This window comes from Vulpes lagopus, chromosome 2, assembly GCF_018345385.1.
Source record: "Vulpes lagopus strain Blue_001 chromosome 2, ASM1834538v1, whole genome shotgun sequence".
In the NCBI taxonomy this organism is placed as follows: Eukaryota; Metazoa; Chordata; class Mammalia; order Carnivora; family Canidae; genus Vulpes; species Vulpes lagopus.
The window spans coordinates 36734598-36756226 of NC_054825.1; the positions used below are offsets into that span (position 1 = coordinate 36734598).

Genomic DNA, 21629 nt, shown 5'->3' on the forward strand with positions numbered 1-21629 from the left:
AGAGAGAAGAGAGAAGAGAAGAGAAGAGAAGAGAAGAGAAGAGAAGAGAAGAGAAGAGAAGAGAAAGAAAAGGAAAGGGCATCCAGATTGGGAAAAAAATAAAATTCTCTTCATTCACAGACATTAACATTTATATATTAAAAATCAACCAGAATCTATAAAAACTTTACTAGAACTATTAAATGAGTTTAGCAATATAACAAAATACATGATCAAAATGCAAAATCAATTATTCTTTTATATATTGGGAAGAAAGTCAGAAACAGATTTTAAAAACCAATACTATTTGGAATAGCATCAAAAATCATGAAATACCTAAGGGATAAATCTGACAAAAGATGTGAAAGACCCATGCTCTGGAAACTGCAAAACAGTGGTCAAAGAAATTAAAGGAGACTAAAAGAAATTGAGATACACCTTGTTCACTGTTTGGTAGACTCAATATTGTTGTCAATTCTTCCAAAACTGAACTACGGATTCAATGCAACTGCAATCAAAATCCCAAGAGGTATATGTTGTGGCAACTGACAATCTCATTTAAAAATTCACATAGTGGGCAGCCCGGGTGGCTCAGCGGTTTGGCACTGCCTCCAGCCCAGGGCGTGATCCTGGAGACCTTGGGATCAAGTCCCACATAGGACTCCCTGCAGGGAGCCTGCTTCTCCCTCTGTCTGTGTCTCTGCCTCTCTCCGTGTCTCTCATGAATAAATAAAATCTTTAAAAAATAATAATAATAATAAAACAAATAAAAATTCACATAGCATTCATTGATGACCTCTACCTCTGAAACTAATAATACACTATATGTTAATTTACTGAATTTAAATTTTTTAAAAATCTAAATAAATAAAATCTTTAAAACAGAAACAAAATTATAAATAAATAAATAAACAAAAAAACAAACATGGAAATGATACTGAGGTCCAAGCAACCGCAATACATACAGAAAAAAACTTAATGATAAAAGCTATATTTTCACACCCAGCTTGTTTTCTTTTTTCTAAAATGACAGAATGTCCAGCCCATTTATGGAAACCTGGTAACCACAGAAGTATATTTCTTATTGGCCTCTTCTGTCCATACCAGCTCCTAAACTGTCAAAATAATTCTGCTGAGAGATTTTCAATGAAAGGGGAAGAAAAGGAATGGGTTTTAATTTCAGGAAAATTAAACAAATATAACACTCTTTTCAGCATATCTTGCAAACCTACTCACTACAAATAAAGTATACACATTTTAAAGTTTCAAAAAAAAATTTTTTTAAGATTTTTTTTTTTTATTTACTTATTCATGAGAGACACAGAGAGAAACGGAGAGGCAGAAGCACAGGAGGCTCCATGCACGGAGCCCGATGTGGGACTCAATCCTGGGTCTCCAGGATCATGCCCTGGGGCTGACAGCAGCACTAAACTGCTGAGCCACCCAGGCTGCCCTCAAAAAAATTTTTTAATTAAAATTCACATAGTGGGGCACCTGGGTGGCTCAGTTGGTTAAGCATCCAACTCTTGATTTCAGCTCAGGTCCTGATCTCAGCTCAGGTCCTGATCTCAGGGTCCTGAGTTCAAGCCCTGCCTGGAATGGAGCCTACTTAAAAAAAAAAAAATTCCAATAGAAATGCAAAGTATCTGGAATAGTCAAACAGCTATGAAAAAGAAATTTGGTGGGCTAACATAACACTACCTGATTTCAACACTACAGTGATCAAAACGGTGGAGTACTGGCAGAAAGACAGACAAATCAATGAGACAGAATACTCAGAAATAAACTCCCACACAGGACATCTGATTTATGATAAATATACAAAGGAAATGCAGTACAGATAGCACAGCTTTTTCTACAAATCATGCTAGAACTGGATACTTATACGTAAAAAAATAAGAATTTGGATACACACCTCACATTGTATATAAAATTAATTCAAAATGGATCATATCCTAAACATAAAATAAATCCATAAAACTTCTAAAAGAACACACAGAAGAAAATCTTTGTGACCTTGAGTTAGGCAAAGATTTCTTAAATATGAAACCAAAAGGAGAATCCATAAAAGAAAAATGATAAAGTTAAAACTTTTGTTCTTCAAAAAACACTATTATGGGATAACAGGCATGCCACAGACTAGGAAAAAATATTTACAAAGTACGTATCTGATAAACAGATGCAGCTGAAAATATAAAGAACACTTAAATAATAATATAAAAACAACCAAATATTTTTAAATACTCAAAGATTTAAATTGACACTTTACCAAAAATACACTAGTGACAAATAATTACATGAAAACATATTTAACATCTTTAATTAATAAGTAAATGCAAATACCAATATGATGCCAACACATCTATTAGAACGACTAAGAATAAAGACTGCCCAGAAAAGCCAATATAAAATTGGAGAAAAACAAAGCTGGAGGACTGACTCTATCCAACTTCAAGACATACTATAAAGCTACAGTAATTAAGAGAGCATGGAATTTGCAAAAGAACAGAAACAATGAAACAGAATATAGAGCCCAGAAATAGATTCACATAAATACAGTCTACTCATCTTTAACAAAGAAGCAAAGTAGGAGGATCCCTGAGTGGCTCAGTGGTTTAGCGCCTGCCTTCGCCCTAGGGCATGATCCTGGAGTTCCAGGATCGAGTCTCAAGTGTCTCTCCCTCTCTTTCTCTCTGTCTCTCATGAATAAATAAATAAAATCTTAAAAAGAAAAAGCAAAGCCAATACAATGGAGCAAAAACAAGTCTTTTCAACAAATGGTGCTGTAACAACTGAATATCCACATGTAAAATAATCAACCTAGAAAAATTAATCTTTGACCCCTTGCAAAAATTAACTTAAAATGGATACAACTCTAAATCTAAAACACAAACTACTAAAATCCTAGAAAATCCAAATGACCTTGGGTTTGACAATGACTTTTTAGATTCAACATCAAAGGCATTCCTAGCTGGTAAGCAATACAAAATCAGGCCACTGCTTATGGATCCTCGTGTTAAGTGAAAGAAGGCAGACATAAAAGACTACATAATGCATGGTTCCATGTATATACCAAGAGGTACTTCTCCTTTGCTCCCTTCTTTACTTTCTTGATTTTTTTTTTTTTTTTAAGATTTATTTATTTGGGCAGCCTGGGTGGCTCAGCGGTTTAGCGCCACCTTCAGCCCAGGGCATGATCCTGGAGACCTGGGATCAAGTCCCACGTCAGGCTCCCTGCATAGAGGCTAATTCTCCCTCTGCCTGTGTCTCTGCCTCTCTCTCTCTCTCTCTCTCTCTCTCTGTGTCTCTCATGAATAAATAAAATCTTAAAAAAAAAAAAAAGATTTATTTATTTATTTGAGGGGGCATGCATAAAGAGGAGGAGAGAGAGAATCCCAAGCAGACTCCCACTGAGTGCAGAGCCTCCATGTAGGGCTTGATCCTATGACCCTGAGATCATGACCTGAGCTGAAATCAAGACTTGGATGCTCAACTGACTGAGACACCCAGGCAACCCTCTTTCTTGATTTATGATTAATGAGCTCACGTTAAAAAAAAAAACCCTCACATATGATAGATATTAATTATTCTTTTTATTTATGTTCTCTTTCCCCTTCCATTATTCTTTATAAAATGGGTTAGTCCATCTCCCTAAGGCATCAAAATTAACATAAAAATGTAACGAACAGAATATAAATGGATTGAAAAATAAATATATAAGAAATAGAGCCTAGAGGCACCTGGGTGGCTCAGTCAATTAAGTGGCTGATTCTTGATTTCCGCCCAGATCATGATCTCAGGCTCCAGGTCCAGCTTGGGAGTCTGCTTATAGTTCCCTCTTCTTCTTCTTCCTCTGCCCCTCCCCCTGCTCAAGCTCTCTCTCTCTCTCTCCATCTCTTAAATAAAAAATTAATAAATAAGGGACACATGGGTGGCTCAGCGGTTGAGCATTTGCCTTTGGCTCAGGTTGTGATCCCAGAGTCCCAAGATCAAGTCCCACATCAGGCTTCCTGCATGAAACCTGCTTCTCCCTCTTCCTATGTCTCTGCCTCTCTCTCTGTGTCCCTCATGAATAAATAAAATCTAAATAAATAAATAAATAAAGTCTAGAAAGACACACAACAAACAGTAGAAGTAGGTAGGGTGTAGAAGGAAGAACTTTTACTTTTTAAACACAATTCAGTTATTTTAACCGAGGCCTGAAATTCCTAGAGGCATAGTGGAATATTTTACATTTCTGAGGAAATCACAGCAGTATTTAACATATGCTGAACACCATGAACTATTAGCTCAAAGTTCAACATTAGATCACACTACTTCTTTTACTGTCTTATCGTGGTGAAGTTTTTTCAGTGCTGTGATTAAAAAAAAAAAAAAAAAAAAAAACCACAAGTACTATCCCAAAACAAAGAGGAATAGTTACAAGGTTGGCAATATCTAACCTGATTCCAAAGCTTGAAAAGCTATGAAGTATCCTAAAGGTATTATCATTACAGTAAATAACTGTAGTAATTAAAGAATAATTTTTTTATATTTACATTAATTGTTGTCAAATGGCTCTTGGTTAAGGTATAGATAGTTACATATTAAGTTGTTTGGATCTACTACTTGGAAGAACTGTTACCTATTTAGGGTGCCATGAAAAAAATTACTGACATAGAAGGTTGCCTCAAACCCACAAAGTCTGGAAAGCTCTGATCATACATGTCTGCAAGTATGTGTGGGCCACACACATTTTCACTAAATCATGATAATCAACATAATATTTTTCTAGTACTTACCTCAGTGCTTGAAGCAACTAAGGAAAATTCACGAGAGAGATTAAGCTTAATGCCATCAAAATTTATTTCTGAAGGTCTTGCAATTGGGTCAGCACTAAACACGTAAGATGGTCTAAGCACTCCATCTTGATTTAAATTAGATTCCATTCTGCAAGAATGACAGAATTTTAGATAACTTTAATAAATTAGCATATAAGCCACCCATAGTCTAAGAAATCTGAGTCCAGATCACTACTAATCCCCATACAGCCAGATTTCCAGAGAAGGAAAACATTACATTGCTTCATCTATGAAGCATGGAAAAGATGCTGACCCATGGAAAAGACAATAATCAAATTATTTAGATTCTGAAACAAAAAATATCGGACACACCTTCCCATGACTATTCACATAATCCAAACAGGTAGATCCATCCAAAGAGATTTCGTAAGTAAAGGCAGTCTATTAATGAAGACCGTATAAAACATTCAATCTCTGCCTGAAATACTCTCAAAAATCAAATGAGAGTAAATTATAATCTTGTGTTATTCTGGTTATTCAATGTCTTCTGAGAATGTTACTTCCAAATTTTGTAATGTTTTAGCATTTAGGAATTAAACTCCATTATCTCGACAATTGAACTTTTTCAACTGAATTCTTCCAAATAATGCAAGCGAAACAGTGTATGTAAACACATTCAAAACAGTACCGAACACACTGTAAGTCTTAAAAATTAAAGTGAATATGGAATACTGCATCAAAATGTTACAACTAAATTAAAAATCAAGTTACTAATAAAGGTATACTTAGGGTAACATTAACTAAAAAAAAAATAACATTCTAATACTTATTGACAATCCACTAAGTGTCTATGCCAGGGAGAAAGAGAGCTCCCTGCTGTTCTTTGACAATATTAAGAAATATCCAAAATGGTGACTACCAAACTACAGTTCCTGGCTCAGAAAGGTAGTAATGGGCATCCATATGTGTTATATAAAAAAGCCAAAGATGGCTCCTGTATATTGGCCCTCCCTATGTCGTTTACTTCTTCACTGAAGACCAGAAACATTCATTCAAAAGCCTATTAGGTGCCAGACTCAAATTTTTACACATCATTTTGCCTTTACTATAGCCCAAATAAACTTTTGGTTTGCACATCCCATGAAACTGCACACAACTTGTACTAATCACAAACTCAGGACTATAAAGACCAAGCCACTGATGTCAGTTTTCTGACCCCAGGATCCCCCGTTGTGCAGCTGTGCAAAATCACTTAAGACCATAACCCGCAAACTTAATTCTTCCTCCCCGCTCCTCTCCCAACTCCCTAGTTCCCTTGCCTTTTTCCCCTTCTAGATGGTGGGTCCTCACTCTAGCTTCTGGAAGGTCCCATGCTGTGGGGGATTTCCCCTGCATGCAATCCTATCAAAGTGCTACTCCAATAAAGCTCCTTGTGTGATAGGGCCACACTCTGGTGATATCTCTTCTCTTTGATCAGCCCTAAAGCCCACAAACTCAATACAACAAGGTTGTTTTTGTTTTTCTGTTTTTCCTAAATCTCAAAAAGGCAAAGGAAATTATTTACCTTCAACAAAGTCCAGCAAACTGCAGGTATCAACCAACTATACACTTAAACAAAGTTAAGTGTCTTGGTTGCTTTTGTATTTACTGTATTAATCAATGACATAATAAAAATGGGATAATTATTTCAATGCTGCTTGATAGAATATTTCAAACATGTCATGTATAGGTGAAAATTAAGAAAAGGGTATCTGTTAGAGTAAAAGTAACCACTCATCTAGAACATGGGGGAAAGTTTGCCCCCAAAAGAGTTTGCAAAAACATTTAAGCACTGGCTTGACATTACATTAACTCAGATTTTATGGAAATGCCCAGGAAATCAGAAGATAAATTTCCCTCTTTTCTTTCAATTAATTTTTGGTCTCAAAAGAAGCCTATCACCTAACTGATGTGTCCTTTATATGATTTTATAACTTGGAAGTCTTGGGTCTTGGACTTATGATAAAAGATATATACTGTTACCTCTGATTCTGAGTAAACATGCTACCTTGTTTTAAAAACAAAAACAAACCTGAAACTTTAAGCAAGAATTGCTTAAGGCATGAACTTGTGCCAACTAATCCCTCAGCAAGAATATTAGAGTTTGTCGGGCAAGAATCACCGAAGCTTCAGGAAGTGGAACGAGTTGGGGGCAACATTCTAAACATGGGGATGAGAGCAGTCATTAAATTCGCCACATACACACCCGTCCACTTGGCACTGCAAAGCCCAAAGGGCAAGCCCCAGGCAGCGGCAGCAGCCTGGGAATAAACGCACGGACCGCCACAACGGCGCTCCCCGCAAAATGAGGTCTTATCACCTGCCAAGCAAACTAGCCACCTCGGGGATTCAGAATTAAATAAGCTTGTTAAGGGAGGTCTAGGCCTCAACAGCAGCAGCAAAGCAATAATGAAACATTAATGACTGCAAACACTTGGTGTCTACTACATACTGGCACGGTTTCTGCAACTCTACGTATTATTTTATCTTTAGAAGAGCCTTTACTACCCCTTTAACAGACGACCCAAGAGATTAAATATGTTGCTTTGTCTCATTCACCTAACATGCGGTGGAGACAAGATTTAAGCCCCGACCCAAGCAGGATGGCTCGGTATGGCTCAATCCTACGATGCGCAGGCGGCGCCCACGGTGCCCCAGAAGCGCCCATAGCTCTACAACCCAGGTCCTGAGAGTAATCTCAGGGGCACCGCGATCCCCATGGGAAGGTACTCACATGTCAGCGCCGTCTCCCAGCCTCAGGCGGCGTATGTGCACAGTCACCCACCTCCTTCCTCGCACGCTCAACTGGGCGGACCCCTTCACCTGCAAAGTTGCCTGGCCTGCCTGCCCTGCGCGTAGCGCCGCGATGTTTTCGTTTTCAAATTCAAACAATGGCGGCGAAGCCACCGCACGGAACGCTGGGAGTGGGCGGGACTTCCGGAACGGCGCCCCGGAGCGCAGAAGCTCGCGCAGTGGGCTTCCCGCCCGCTCCCGGAAGAAGCTTTCAAATCTGGGGCGGATCTCCGAACCGCGGCAATGAACGCGCCGAGAGGCTGGTGGCGGCGGGTGTGAGTAGGGGCCGAGCTCCCGCGGAGTCAGGTGTGCAGTGCGGAGTGGGGCGCTGCCTGGCGGCTGCGGCGGGTGCACCTCGGTCGGCACGGACGCCAATCTCAGCACCGTCCCGGAGACGAGACGTAGCAAAAGCCTGGAAGTGAGGCCGCTGCCGCTGCCGCTGCGCTTAGCCCCGGGACTTCCCCGGGGACCGGCGGAGGAATGGCGAGCCAGCCTCGGCCCCGGCCCGGTCCCTGCGGGCAGCAGCAGGCTTCGCGTCCCGAGAGCCGCTTAGAACTAGGGCTGCCCGCGGCCGGAGGGCCGCTTCCCCCCCTGCCCGACCCCGCCTGTCATCCTCAGCGGCCCTCGTGGACAGACGACATAAGTGTCTTCCGGAATAGACTTTTACAAGCATTTTCTTTTTCCTTTTTTTCCTTTTCTTTTTTGCCATTCTGAAAATATAAAGCATCTACCGATGCCAGGCGCAGTGCTAAATTCCATGCATATGCAAGGTCTTTGCCCAAAATCTAAGGCCACTACAGCCTTATCTGCTTCTTTTAAAGTGAACTTCTTCTTTCGAGGGCGGTGCTGTCATATCCATGACAAGCATTTATTATTTAGGCCATCTATGCTTGATTTTAAAGAAAAATAACTGCTAAGGTTAATTGAACGTTTACCTTGTGCCAGTCATGGTATTAAGCATATAAAATGGATCATTTTACTAATTCTGAGAACAGCCCTTTGAGATAGGTACTTTGTCTGCATTTTATAAATTCCAAGGAAACTGAGTTCATGTGGTTAAGTAATTCATTAAAAAGCATATGGCTGTTAATGGAGGAGCTTGGATTTGAAGTCAGCAAAATGATTTCAGAGACTCAGCCTCTTACATGTGGTTTTATTTTTTACTAATTTACCTGGTTAGGAGCAGTTTTAAAATACCTACTCTAATGAGCTTATCATTTTATATATCGCCCTCAATTTCCCCCTCCCCTAGCCAAGTTCCCACTATCTCCTCATTCAGTTCACCTTCTTTCCCCCACAAAAATAATCATTTGAAGTGAACCCGTTTGGAGCAAAGGACAGGATGCAGGGCCAGCAGTTAAAATGAACAGAGAAAGTCAATGTAAAAGGGAAGAAAGGAGGAAAAATAAAATAAAAACTATATTTTCCTGTCCGGGCTGGAACTCAAGTCGTTAGCGGGCTCAGTGTCAAAGTCTCCATTGTTCTTTCAGGCAAGTCTACCCCTAAATCTGTGTTTCTTGTCCTACCTCATGATATCGTTATTACTTTTTTTTTTTTAAGATTTTATTTATTTATTCATGAGAGACACAGACAGAGAGACAAAGAGGCAGAGACACAGGCAGAGGGAGAGCAGGCTCGATGCAGGGAGCCCAATGCGGGACTCGGTCTCAGGTCCCCAGGATCACACCCTGAGCTGAAGGCAGTGCTAAATCACTGAGCCACCCAGGCTGCCCTACTTTTTTTTTTTTTTTTTTTTTTTAAGATTGTATTTATTTACTTATTTGGGAGAGAGAGCACCCACATGCGCAAACTGTGGGGAGGGGCAGAGAGAGGGAGAAGCAGGCCTCACACTGAGCAGGGAGTTCAAAGGCAGGGCTCAATAATAGGACCTGATGTCAGGACCTGAGCCCAAAGCAGATGCTTAACGACTGAGCTACCCAAGGGCCCCTACCTTTATTGCTTTTACTAGATGTTATTGATTCCAGCTCTTGAAAACCTGCTATGTACCAAACACTAGGCTGTAAGTTAGGCAAACAGTTAAGGAGAGCAAGCAAAATAGACACTAACCCTCAAGGAGCTTACATTCTAATGAGAGACAATCAAGTTTAAAAATACACATAATTGGGATGCCTGGGTGGCTCGGTGGTTGAGCATCTGCCTTTGGCTCAGGTTGTGATCCCAGGGTCCTGGGATCGAGTCCCACATTGGGTTCCCTGCAGGAAGCCTGCTTCTCCCTCTGCCTCTGCCTGCCTCTCCCTCTGCTTGTGCTCTATGTCAAATAAGTAAATAAAATCTTTAAAAAAAAAAAAAAAAGGAAGAAGGAAAGAAAGAAAAATTAGCTTAAAATGGTTACCTATGGAGGTGGGACAGTTTGCAAGGACTAGTAATCACAGAACGGCTTCTCTGAGTAATCTTTTTTTAAATATAATTTTTTCCTTTTAAAACATTAAATCTAAAGCCATGGAAATGAAAGAAAGTCCTAAAATTTAATACAAAGAGAGAAATGAACATACTTGAGTATCAAATTGCCAGTATAACCAGACAGAGAAAAAAATGTTCAGTCAATTAATTGAGCACAATACCCACTGAACCGGAGTTAGGAGTTGTGAGATACAGCGTAAGAGCAAAAAAAAAGTACAAAGAAATTAATAACTTCACTTAGTGGATTTGACATTGAAAGGGGTATTGATGTAGTAATTTTGAGACTACCATGCATGCATTATATGGAGAAGCAAACTAGTAAGTATATTCATGTTGCTTGGAACGTAGGTTCTCACTGTGGGAGAAGGAAGATAACAAATATGGACTGATAGAAGCTGAGGAAGAATCCCATAGTGTTGGATTTGAACTGGTGTAATAGAATAAAGTTACATTTTTTTTCTTTAATCCTAATTAATCCATTGACAGAGCCTTGAGGCATGGAAAGCCTGACACCTCAGTAAGAACAAGCACACCTAGCATCAAGCTACCCACATGGTTTCTAAACACCATTCATCACTAAAAGGAATCAGTGCCCCTTAGAGAGAAGACTGATTCACATCTGGAGCAGCAGGAAATTACAAAGTGAGCCCAGAATGTTCTTGTCAGAAAACAAAGAAGTCCTGAGAGATTTTTTAAGTTCTCTGCATGAAAAAAAGAGGGAGAACTGAAATAAAAATGAAAAGTTCTTTACATGAGAATTCCAGTTCATGAATACAAATGAAACAATAAATAGAAAATCCCCATTTTGCAATTCCCAATATAAAAATTGATATGGGGATGCCTGGGTGGCTCAGCGGTTGAGCGTCTGCCTTTGGTTCATGGCATGATCCCAGGATCCGGAGTCGAGTCCCACATCGAGCTCCTTTCATGGAGCCTGCTTCTCCCTCTGCCTAGGTCTCTGCCTCTCTCTCTGTGTCTCTTTCTGTGTCTCTCATGAAAAAATAAATAAAATCTTTTAAAAATAAGTAAATAAATAAAAATTGATATGGGTAAGCCTTATCAATATGTGCTGAATAGTGGATGAAAGATACCGAATGCGCGCGGAAGGCGTGATCTGGTTAGGTTGGGGGCACCTAGCTGTCCTGTGTCCCCTACACTGGGCACAAACTGTGAGGCTTTGAAGTTGGCCATCAAGATGTTGCATGTGGTGGGTTGGAACATCAATGGGATCAGGAGCCCCCTGCAAGGGATGCTATATAAGGAGCCCAGCAACTGTGCTGCCATGGCCATGGGGCACATTTTGGACAAGCTAGATGCTGACATCGTCTGCCTTCAGGAGACCAAAGTGATCAGAGACTGGTCAGACAGCACTGGTCAGTGCTGACAGAGCCCCTGGCTGTCATTGAGGGCTATAACTCCTATTTCAGCTTCAGCCGCCACCGCAGTGGCTATTCTGGTATAGCTGCCTTCTGTAAGGACAGCACTACTCCCATGGCTGCTGAAGAAGGCCTGAGTGGCCTACTTGCCACTCATAATGGGGACGTGGGTTGCTATGGAAACATGGATGAATTCACCCAAGAGGAGCTTTGGGCTCTGGATAGTGAGGGCCAGGCCCTCCTGACACAGCAAAAGATCCAGACATGGGGGGAATGCCTGGGTGGCTCAGTGGTTGAGCATCTGCCTTTGGCTCAGGATGTGATCCCGGAGTTCCAGGATTGAGTCCCACATCAGGCTCCCTGCATGGCACCTGCTTCTCCTTCTTCTGCCTATGTCTCTGCCTCTCTCTGTGTCTCTCATGAATAAATAAAATCTTTAAAAAAAAAAATCCAGACATGGAAAGGAGAAGACCTTGACCCTAATCAACGTGTACTGCTCTCATGCAGATGCTGGGAAACCTGAGCGGCTGACCTTTAAAATGTGCTTCTATCGCTTGCTGCAGATCCAAGCAGAAGCCCTCCTGGCAGCTGGCAGCCATGTGATCATTCTGGGTGACCTGAATACAGCCCACTGCCCCATTTACCATTGAGATGCAGTCAACCTGGAATGCTTTGAAGAGGACCCAAGGCGCAAGTGGATGGACAGCTTGCTCAGTAACCTGGGATGCCAGGCTGGGTCCCATGTCCAGCCCTTCATTGATAGCTACCGCTGCTTCCAGCCAAAGCAGGAGGGGGCATTGACCTGCTGGTCAGCAGTCAGTGGTGCCCACCCTCTGAATTATGGCTCCCGGCTTGATTATGTGCTGGGGGACAGGACCCTAGTAATTGACACCTTCCAGGACTCCTTCCTGCTGCCTGAGGTGATGGGCTCTGACCATTGCCCTGTGGGTGCAGTCTTGAGTGTGTCCTCTGTGCCAGCAAAACAGTGCCCACCTCTGTGCACTCGCTACCTCCCTGAGTTTGCAGGCACCCAGCTCAAGATCCTTCGCTTCCTAGTTCATCACAAACAAGATCCTGTGTTTAAGCAATCAGTGCTGCAACTCAGCAAACAAACCCAGGTACAGATGCACCAAAACAAAGCCCATGTGTGTTCAACCAGGCTTCGACCAAGTCAAACTGGCTCTAGCAGAGGATCTAGTGACAAGCTATTTCCAGCCATCCTCTAATCATCCCCAAGCTTCTCCTAACTTGGAGCTTCCTAGTGTGGGTGCCCTCATGACCCCAAAGACTCCAGAAGAGGAGGTAATGGCCAAAGTGGTGGAGGGGCAAGTCGGTGCTTCAGAGGCCAAGGATGAGAAGGAGGTATGGACCTCTTTTTGGAAGTCTTTGCTTGGGGGGGCCCCTGCCCATGCCCCTGCCCATGCCCCTCTGTGGAGGCCACAGGGAGCTATGTGTGATGCAAACTGTGAAGAAGCCGGGACGCAAACTGGGCTGCCACTTCTATATGTGTGCTAGGCCCCAAGATCCTCCCACTGACCCTTCCTCCCACTGTAACTTCTTCCTCTGGAGCAGGCCCAGCTGAACCAACCCAGGCCTAGGGATGTCTGGCATCGTCAACCCTGTATGTAATTTGAGGCCAGCTCCCTCCTAAGTTGCCTATTCCTCCTTCCCCAAAGACTCCTCTTCCTCTTTACTTCCTGAAGAACCCTTCCCTTTCCTTTCTCTCTTCCTCCTTTAAGGCCTCTCTTTCTCTTCTTCCTACTCATTGGTGAGCTTCTTGTTCCTTAATGCTGTGACCCAGCTCTCCACTCCACTTCCCACCTTCCTGTCAGAAGTGCACAGGAACCAATTGTCCCAGGAAATTGATTTTAAACCCCTTTCTTGTTGAGAAATATATCTGTGTCTAAACAAAACAAAACAACAACCACAAAAAAAGATGCCAAAATCATGGGCTGAAACGTTGTTGGGGAACAGGACATTAACATTATCTCTAAGAATGTCCTAGAGAGTAATTCATAATCATAAAGGGGAAGGGTAATTTTACAACATACAGATTTATTTATTAGATACCTTAACCAAATGAGGAAACTTAGCATCACCAATAACAAAGCAATATATCACCTGATAATATCTGTGCCATAAATGTTTACCCTAAATCTAATTATGAGGAAACAAAACAAAAAGAATATAGAACACTTTACAAGATAGCATACCTAGGTTCTTCAATAAGTGTCAGGGGAAAAGTGTCAGTATCAGGGAAAAAAAAAAAAAACCAAGGTGGAGGATTGCATTAGTCAGGAGACAAATGTTAAAAATGAAATTCATAAATCTTAATCGCTTCATAGTTTCATAGTTGGGTTTTTTTTAAAGAAGTAACTACAGAAAAACATATTGTAGACAATTGGAGAAATTTAAATATGGACTATAAAATGATACTGAATCGGTATTAAATTTTTTGGCATGTGGTAATTTGTGACTATGTAGAAAATTGTTTTGGGAAGATATTTGCTTCGATATTCAGCAACGTACCTTCAAAAAAAATTGGCAAGGGATGCCTGGGTGTCTCAATGATTGAGCATCTGCCTTGGGCTCAGGGTGTGATCCCGGGTCCAGGGATGGAGTGCCACACCAGGCTCCCTATGAGGAGCCTGCTTCTCCCTCTGCCTCTCTCTCTCTGTGTCTCTCATGAATAAATAAAATCTTAAAAAAAAAAAGATTTGGCAAAAAAATGAAACAAAAAGAAAACAGGATGTGAAGAGGAACAAAAGATAGGAATAGAAAGAATGGGGAAAATAGGACCAAAAAAGCAAATGTGGTAAAAAGTTAATAATTGATGGAAGGTAAATAATCTAGGTGAAATGAGGTTAATAATCTAAGTGAAAGGTAGAACGGTGTACATTGTGCCACACTTTGAATTTTTAAAAATAACTTTGAGGTTTTCTAAAAAAATAAAAGGGAAAAAATTTCTAATTGTTTACTGTGGCCCACCAGGCCCTGGATCTCCACCAACCAACTTCATTTCCCCTCTTCTCTTTGTGCAATAAGGCGATCCGCTCCAGGTACCTCAGACACACCAGGTTCTCCCTAGCATATGTGAACCTTTGTATAGATTGTTCCTTCCACCTAATTCTCTCCTCCGCATGCATGATATGGCACCCTGCTTATCCTCCTTTAGATTTCTCTAGAATAGTACTAAGACTTCCTGTCCACGTTATCTCAATGCAAGCTCGTCTATTTTCATATTTACTACAACTAGCAGTTAATATATTTCGTCTGGCTTTTGTTGTCCACCCCCCACACACCTTCTCAAATATAAGTTCTTTGAGTACAAGAACTGTGTTTCTCCTGCTCACTGATGTGTCCTCAATGACAATGTAAATCCATGGTGATCAAATAGATATTTATCACACAACAATGAAAGCTGATGGGAGTTGGTGAGGGAAGACCATGGGGAGGGATGGCCAGAAGCAAGTTTGGAGGCAGGAGCCAAGACTTTATCGTGTAAGACTGAGTCAACAAAGCACCGATTTGGGTCCTTATTCTAAGAACAATAGGAAACCAGGAGACTGTTTTAAGCATGAACACAATACAATCTAATTTGCTTCAAGTTTTGAAAAGATTAATCTTGGGAAGCCTGGGTGGCTCAGCAGTTAAGCATCTGCCTTCAGCTCAGGGTGTGGTCCTGTGGCCCCAGGATCAAGTCCCATATCAGGCGTCCCTGCATACAGCCTGCTTCTCTCTCTCTCTCTCTCTCTCTCTCTCTGTGTGTGTGTGTGTGTGTGTGTGTGTGTGTGTGTGTGTGTCTCATGAATAAATAAAGTCTTAAAAAAAAAAAAGAAAAAGAAGAGATTAATCTCCTGGGGGCAGCCAAGGAAGAGTCGCACTGCACATATCCCAGCAAAATAACAATATGGACTCAGGAGATGGCAGAGCAGATACAGCAAACTAGACAGATTTCAGAGGTATTTTTTCCCCTGTATTTTCCATTTCAGCACCAGCCCCTGGGTTTTCCCTGAGAAACAGAGCCAACTTGACTGAGAGATGCTTCAAATTCCATCCCTATTCCAAATAATTCCATCTGTCCCCTTGAAGTGAGCATTAGCACAAGATGAAGAAATTTTATGGTACCTCAAGCTGGTTTCCTTTCCTCATCACAGCCTCTACGGGTAGTAGCTACCAGTCACAACTAACTTTCCATGTGCCAGATACTGTTCTAAGCACTTTGTACTCAATCTTAACAGTAACACTGTGAGGTGTTTTGTTATTATTATCCCCTTTGAATGGGAGAGAAACTGAGGCACAGAGCTATTAAAGAATAATAAAGTTACCACAGAGGTTAACACGAAAGCATTAAGAAGTTTAAGTCAGGTAGTATTTGTAAAGTACTTATAAAAGTGTCTGACACATGTTAAATAGTCACCTCTTAAATGTGTATAAATAGCAAATAATGGAATTGGAATTGGAATCTGGATAGCCTGGCTCCAGAGTGTGTACAGTTAACCACTACGGTCTGTGTACGGCCTCTCAAAGTTTAGACCCAACACCCCTATAATTCTACTAGAAGTCCCAGTGCCTAGCTTCTGTGCAAAGCCACTTCCAAAAGGAGGACTACCATAGTTTTCCAGCTCCAAAACGGAGTGTATATTGATTACAAAGGTTTGAGTGACAGATTCAACAAAAATTTGTCAAGCACCCAATATGCAGTAAACATTTCTATCTTTAAGAGGCCTTTGGTCTAAAGCAAGCCTTTCTCAGTCTGAGATTTCAAGAAAGAATTAACCTTTAATTTCCTAAGGTATCCAATGTGTGTAATGCATTAATTTCTCTCCTGCACATCTAGAATGGTACCACTTCTAAGAAAATAATCAACAAGAATAATGTTGTATGCCCTGTGACTTCTGTGGGGAACCCCATGCACAATTTAAAGACAGTATGACAAATGTTGTGATAGAAGTGCACAATTAGTAATTGGAGGCAGAGTGAGTGTAGCTTAAGAGTAAGAGCTCTGAAGCTTACTAATAGGAAGTGACTTCCTCAGGAAGAATATTTTACTTCAAGTCTCATGAAGTTCTACAGATATAAATAGCATGTGAGAGTTTTCAGTGCAATCTTGACATAGTAGATTTTATAATAATGGTTATTTTTATTAAATCTACCTCTTAAGTCACTAGAATGTAAGCTCATGAGTATGTGTCTTGGGCCACTAAAACCCTGACACCTAGAACAGTGCCTTGCATGAAACAGCTGCTCAATACACATTTTTCAATTTAATAAAGTTCATCTACCAAGGAAGATTTCTTAAAGTGCCATGTAAGCCAAAATGAATGAATGGGACTTGCAGGGAACTGCAAAGGGAGACCATTTCAGGCAATGAAAACACAAGAGGTGGGCACCTGGGTGTTTCAGTCGGTTAAGCTTCTGCCTTCAGATCAGGTCAAGATCCCAGGGTCCTGGGATGGGGCCCCATGTAGGGCTTGGTGCTCAGTGGGGAGCCTGCGTCTACCTCTGCCCCTCCCCCAACTCATGCACACTCTCTCGAAAATAAATAAATAAATAAAATCTTTAAAAAGAGAGAGAAAAGAAAACATATGAGGCAATGAGAACAAAGACAAGAGCACTCAGATGTTTCTAAAACTATGTACTACTGTGAGTATATAGTTCACTATGACTGTCAGTGTTGATAACATGAATGACGACAGATGAAAAAAGTAGGCTATGCCTAGATCCTAAAGGGCCCTGTATGACATGCTAAAGAGAGTGGGAATTCTATATTTTATAGAATTATATTCTATAGGAGGTTATAGACACATGGAGGGAAAAGTAGAGGCAGAGAAGCAATGGGGAGAACTGGGTGTATAACATCTCAGGCTTACAATGAGGTACTCAAAAGATGAAGGGTCAGGACATAGAAGTTTATTACATATAGGTGCAGAGATAACCAGTAGAGGAAGAAAAAGCAACCATAAGACTCTTGAGCTAAATGCTTTTATTTCAGGAAGTGAATAGATGATATCTTTAATTGATACAAGAAGAAATCAGATTAGGAGCATGCTATTCAAAGATATGTATGGTAATTGCCAAAAGTAAAAACAAATTGTAAAAGTGGTTGCCTCTGGGAAGCAGGACAAGAGGTATGGAATAGGAAAGGGTATTATGAACTCTTCTTAAATTTGCAATAAACATTTTTAAAGGTAATCCGTCAGAGGAAAGATACCATTCTTTTATTAAGTACTTACTGTATGTCATCTCCTAAGTGAATGAAGCTCCCCACTCCTGAGCCTGCAGAGGTGATACCATTGATCATCTTACTAGAACACACTAGACTAACACTTGTCTGGAAGCTCCTGCACTTTCTGTTCCCTCTGTCTGTTCTTGCCAAATGTCTTGGTGACACTCCTTCTTATTATTCAGTGTTCATTTCAAACGTACCTTCCCCAATGAGGCTGTCTTGCTCACCCTACCTACAGTTGCCCCCCTCACTCCCCAACCAGTTACTTTCTATCACATTGGCCTATTTCACTTTCTTCATAGCATTTATAGTAACTGAAATTACCTTATTTATTTGTTTATGCTATATCTTCCCCACCATAATGTAAGCTTATAATACAGGGACTTCATCCATCTTGTTCACCACTATATCCCTAGTACCCACAACACTGCCTGGTAAATAGTAGATGCTCAGTAAATATTTGTTCAGTGAATGAAGTCTTACAGGTATTCTCTCCACCTCTAACATTCTATAATGTCCTTGAAGACTATGATGGTTTAGCCTTTTTTTTTTTTCTTTTTGTATCTCTAGTATCCAGGCACAGGGCCTGTTTCAAAATATGAGCTATTATATAAGTTTTCATTACATATTCAATGCAAGTCTATTATTTGAAGGTATAAATGAATTAATGCTGTGTACTTTCTTTGTGTGTGTATGTGTGTACTTTCTTATATGCCATCTCATTAGCCTTAAGACCCTATTATTTCCTAATAAAAATATATACACATTTAACCAAAAATGGGTTTCTGACTGTCTAGACCCTTCCAAGCGCCAAAGCTGGGACTTCTGCTTCCACTCCATCTTCAGTGTCCTCTGGTGGTGAATGAACTTATACTGTTTCGAAAGTGTGTCCTGTTGACAAGGGTGAAGTCCACAGAGAGCAATTCAAGTGGGAGCCTAACAAAGTCTTAGGGGACTTCACCTGGATGATCCAAGAAGCCAAGTACAAGTGCTATAAGGTACTCCCAGCGATTACAACAGCAATTATGGCTCCTCTACACAGAGTGGCATACTCATTCAAATGTTGGGGTAGTCTGCAGGCACTGACCAGCAACCATCTCTTCACATGGGCTCTCTTTTCTACTCTTCCCTTTTTAGGAAGTCAGTCAATTGGATATTAACTGTTTCTCTCTCTTTGTATTCCTAATATAACACTCTTAGTTCTCTACAAGTCAACAGAGACAGATCTAACCACATGGAAGTGTGGGGCAAGAAAGAAAACCTCAGCACTAACATTTCAAAACCTTTTGTCACTGCCCACAATGTAGCAAATTAGAAAACCCACAACATTCCATTACCAAAATGGAACTAATTAAAACCAAAGTGGTACTATTTATAGATCATATCTTGCATTATTTTGAAAATAGCACAGAGGAGGCAGTGCTAGTGGACCTCACATGCATATTCAACAATAATTATAGACTTTCTGGTGCATTTATCTACTCCAAAGAGTTTTATTTCTGATGACCTATTTTAAGATTCTAGCTTCATCAGAAGGAGGAAGTAGGGTCATGCCAAAATGAACTTTTTATTTTAGAAAATATTACACTTTTCAGATTTCAATTACTAGAGAAAATAATGATGTCATGCATAGTATGGCTATTTTTGGTTAATGAAAGCCATTAAATTACTGTGATTGATTGATTGATAAATAGACCAATTTCAGTAAATTCCTCAAAAAATATAATCTTTACTATATGCCAACAGGTCTTTAGTGATATTGGGAGGAAGAAAGGAGAGGGAGAGAAGAAGGAAAATAAGAAAGAAAGAAAAAGAAAAATACATATTTACATACTTTTTGTTTTCAGTTATCTAAGGGAATACTTTTGAATCTTTGGTCACAGAGGTATAGAATATTAGGGACATGTAAGGGAAAAAGGATCTGGTTCAACTTTTTCATTTTATAGCGGGCAATAAAACAGCATTCTGAAAAATTAAGTGACATATCCAAATATTCATCATTAGTGAATGACAAAGTCACAATATGAATACACAGCACAAAACCAATTTTTTCAAAAATAGATACACAAGAAAAAAATACCAATTAGTATAGCATGATCTCATGTTAGCAATTTTGAAAGTGGCACAGTTTTTAAAAATACATGAACAAGCTCCTCTTTAACAATCAGAAAATCAGCATTGTTTCTTTTTACTTCCAGAACTCCTTTCATCCCATTTCCCCCAGAATTTTAAAAATATAAATTTTTTACCCTAATGAAGTGTTTGTGTTTAAAAAGACTTTTATTAATCAACTTATCATGCCTCTCAAAAATCTTTATATAGATTTTATGTTTTTATTTCTTCTAAGTTAAAAGTAGTTCTTAGTTATCATGACAATTACTATATAAGTAATTAAAACAGTATAAATATATTAAACATTTTTTATAATTACTAACATTTAAGTAGAAATTTTCAGAAATGTACCTCTTAAAAAAAAAAAAAAAGGAAATGTACCTCTTATTGAGATTAATGGAGATTTATTTTTCTGTTAGTTCCATGTGTTTATGGAAGAATATTATATCTAACATGGGACCACTTCTATTGCTGTTTTTCATTTTTATATATGTAAGCCATAATGTTGCCTTACACACAAAAATAATGTAGGAATAGAAAGATTTTATGACAACATTACCCAATTCTTTAAAATGTCTTTCAAATTAGATGCCAAAAACAATAGTGACTTATTACCTAAATTTGTCTTTAAAGACTTAACATGTAACAGTTCGATTAGGTCCTCTTTTTAATTTTATTGAAAGCTCTAATTTAGAAAGAGTTTACACAGATATTAAAGTCTCAATCTCTTAAACTACACCAAAAAGCCTTTATCAAAAATTAACAAATAACTACTAATTATATCTTTTATTCTTACTCAGTGGCACGCATTTAAACCAAAATACTCAAGGTGCCTGCGTGGGTCAATGGTTGAGCATCTGCCTTTGACTCAGGTCGGGGTCCTGGGATCAAGTCGTTCCCTGTGGGAAGCCTGCTTCTCCCTCTGCCTATGTCTCTGCCTCTCTCTCTCATGAATAAATAAATAAAATCTAAAAAAGAAAACACCAACATACTCAGTAAAAATTGGAAATATTGTTTTCAATATATATGCAAAAGCAATATTTTTATAAAATATCTTTCATCACGTTTGAAATATATTTATGCCAAGATTTATTGAATGTATGGAAAAAAGTCATATAACCTAATTGACAAAGTGAGTCTTTACTGTCAGGCTGTTTGTAAGACACATTCTAAGACCTATTTTCTGTCAGAAAATGTCTGATTTTATTTTTCAGTTTAAATAAATGTGTTACTGTCTTTTTAAAGTATAATATCAAAAACACTGAGAAGTTATAGAATCTGTGCTATACAATATATTTTCAAAAGCAGTCAAGCTTAAAAGGACACTGGGGTGCTTGAGTGGCTTAATCAGTTAAATGGCTGACTCTTGATTTAGGCTCAGCTCATGATCACAGGTTGTGAGATCAAGCCCCAAGTCAGGCTCCATGCTCAGTAGGGAGTCTGCTTGAGGATTCTCTTTCCCTCTCTGTCTGCTCCTCCCCCTGCTCATGCTCATTCTCTCTCTCTCTGTCTCTCTCCATCTCTCTCAAAAATAAATAAATAAATCATTTTTTAAAAGATCAAAATGATACAGATCTAATATAATTAATTTTACATTAATTAAAGTAATATATTTTTATTAATTTGCAGTAATGCACTGTAGTATCCACCTAAAACTAGAACTTATTGATGAAGCAAGACTTATGAGAGTAGGTCTTTATAAAATGTACATATGCATAATTTGAATTCTGATATTAAATTTTTTAGCATTCATAGAAAGCATGCTTAAAAATCAGAGATAAAGTCATTAATTGCATTAGATATCACAACTAAACTTTTCTTACGTGTTTAATAAAAGGTAAAGGTAAAGGTACATACTGTTAGAGTATATAAAACCAGGTACTGTAAAAACTCCACACT

General features: G+C 39.6%; 1 protein-coding gene and 1 pseudogene across 3 annotated transcripts in view; one reads left to right on the forward strand and one right to left on the reverse strand.

Moving 5' to 3' along the window:
- Positions 1 to 7692, reverse strand: part of KIF20B (kinesin family member 20B) — a 75711-nt gene extending 68019 nt beyond the window's left edge. For all 3 annotated transcript variants that reach the window (XM_041746244.1, XM_041746243.1, XM_041746245.1), the window contains exons 1-2: positions 7534 to 7692; positions 4761 to 4908 (exon numbers count right to left, since the gene is read on the reverse strand). In XM_041746244.1, coding sequence (XP_041602178.1) covers positions 4761 to 4907 — 147 coding nt within the window. In that variant the 5' untranslated portion in view covers position 4908; positions 7534 to 7692. The remainder of the gene's footprint in view (positions 1 to 4760; positions 4909 to 7533) is intronic.
- Positions 7693 to 11208: 3516 nt separating this feature from the next.
- Positions 11209 to 12971, forward strand: LOC121485701 (annotated as a pseudogene).
- Positions 12972 to 21629: the final 8658 nt, after the last annotated feature.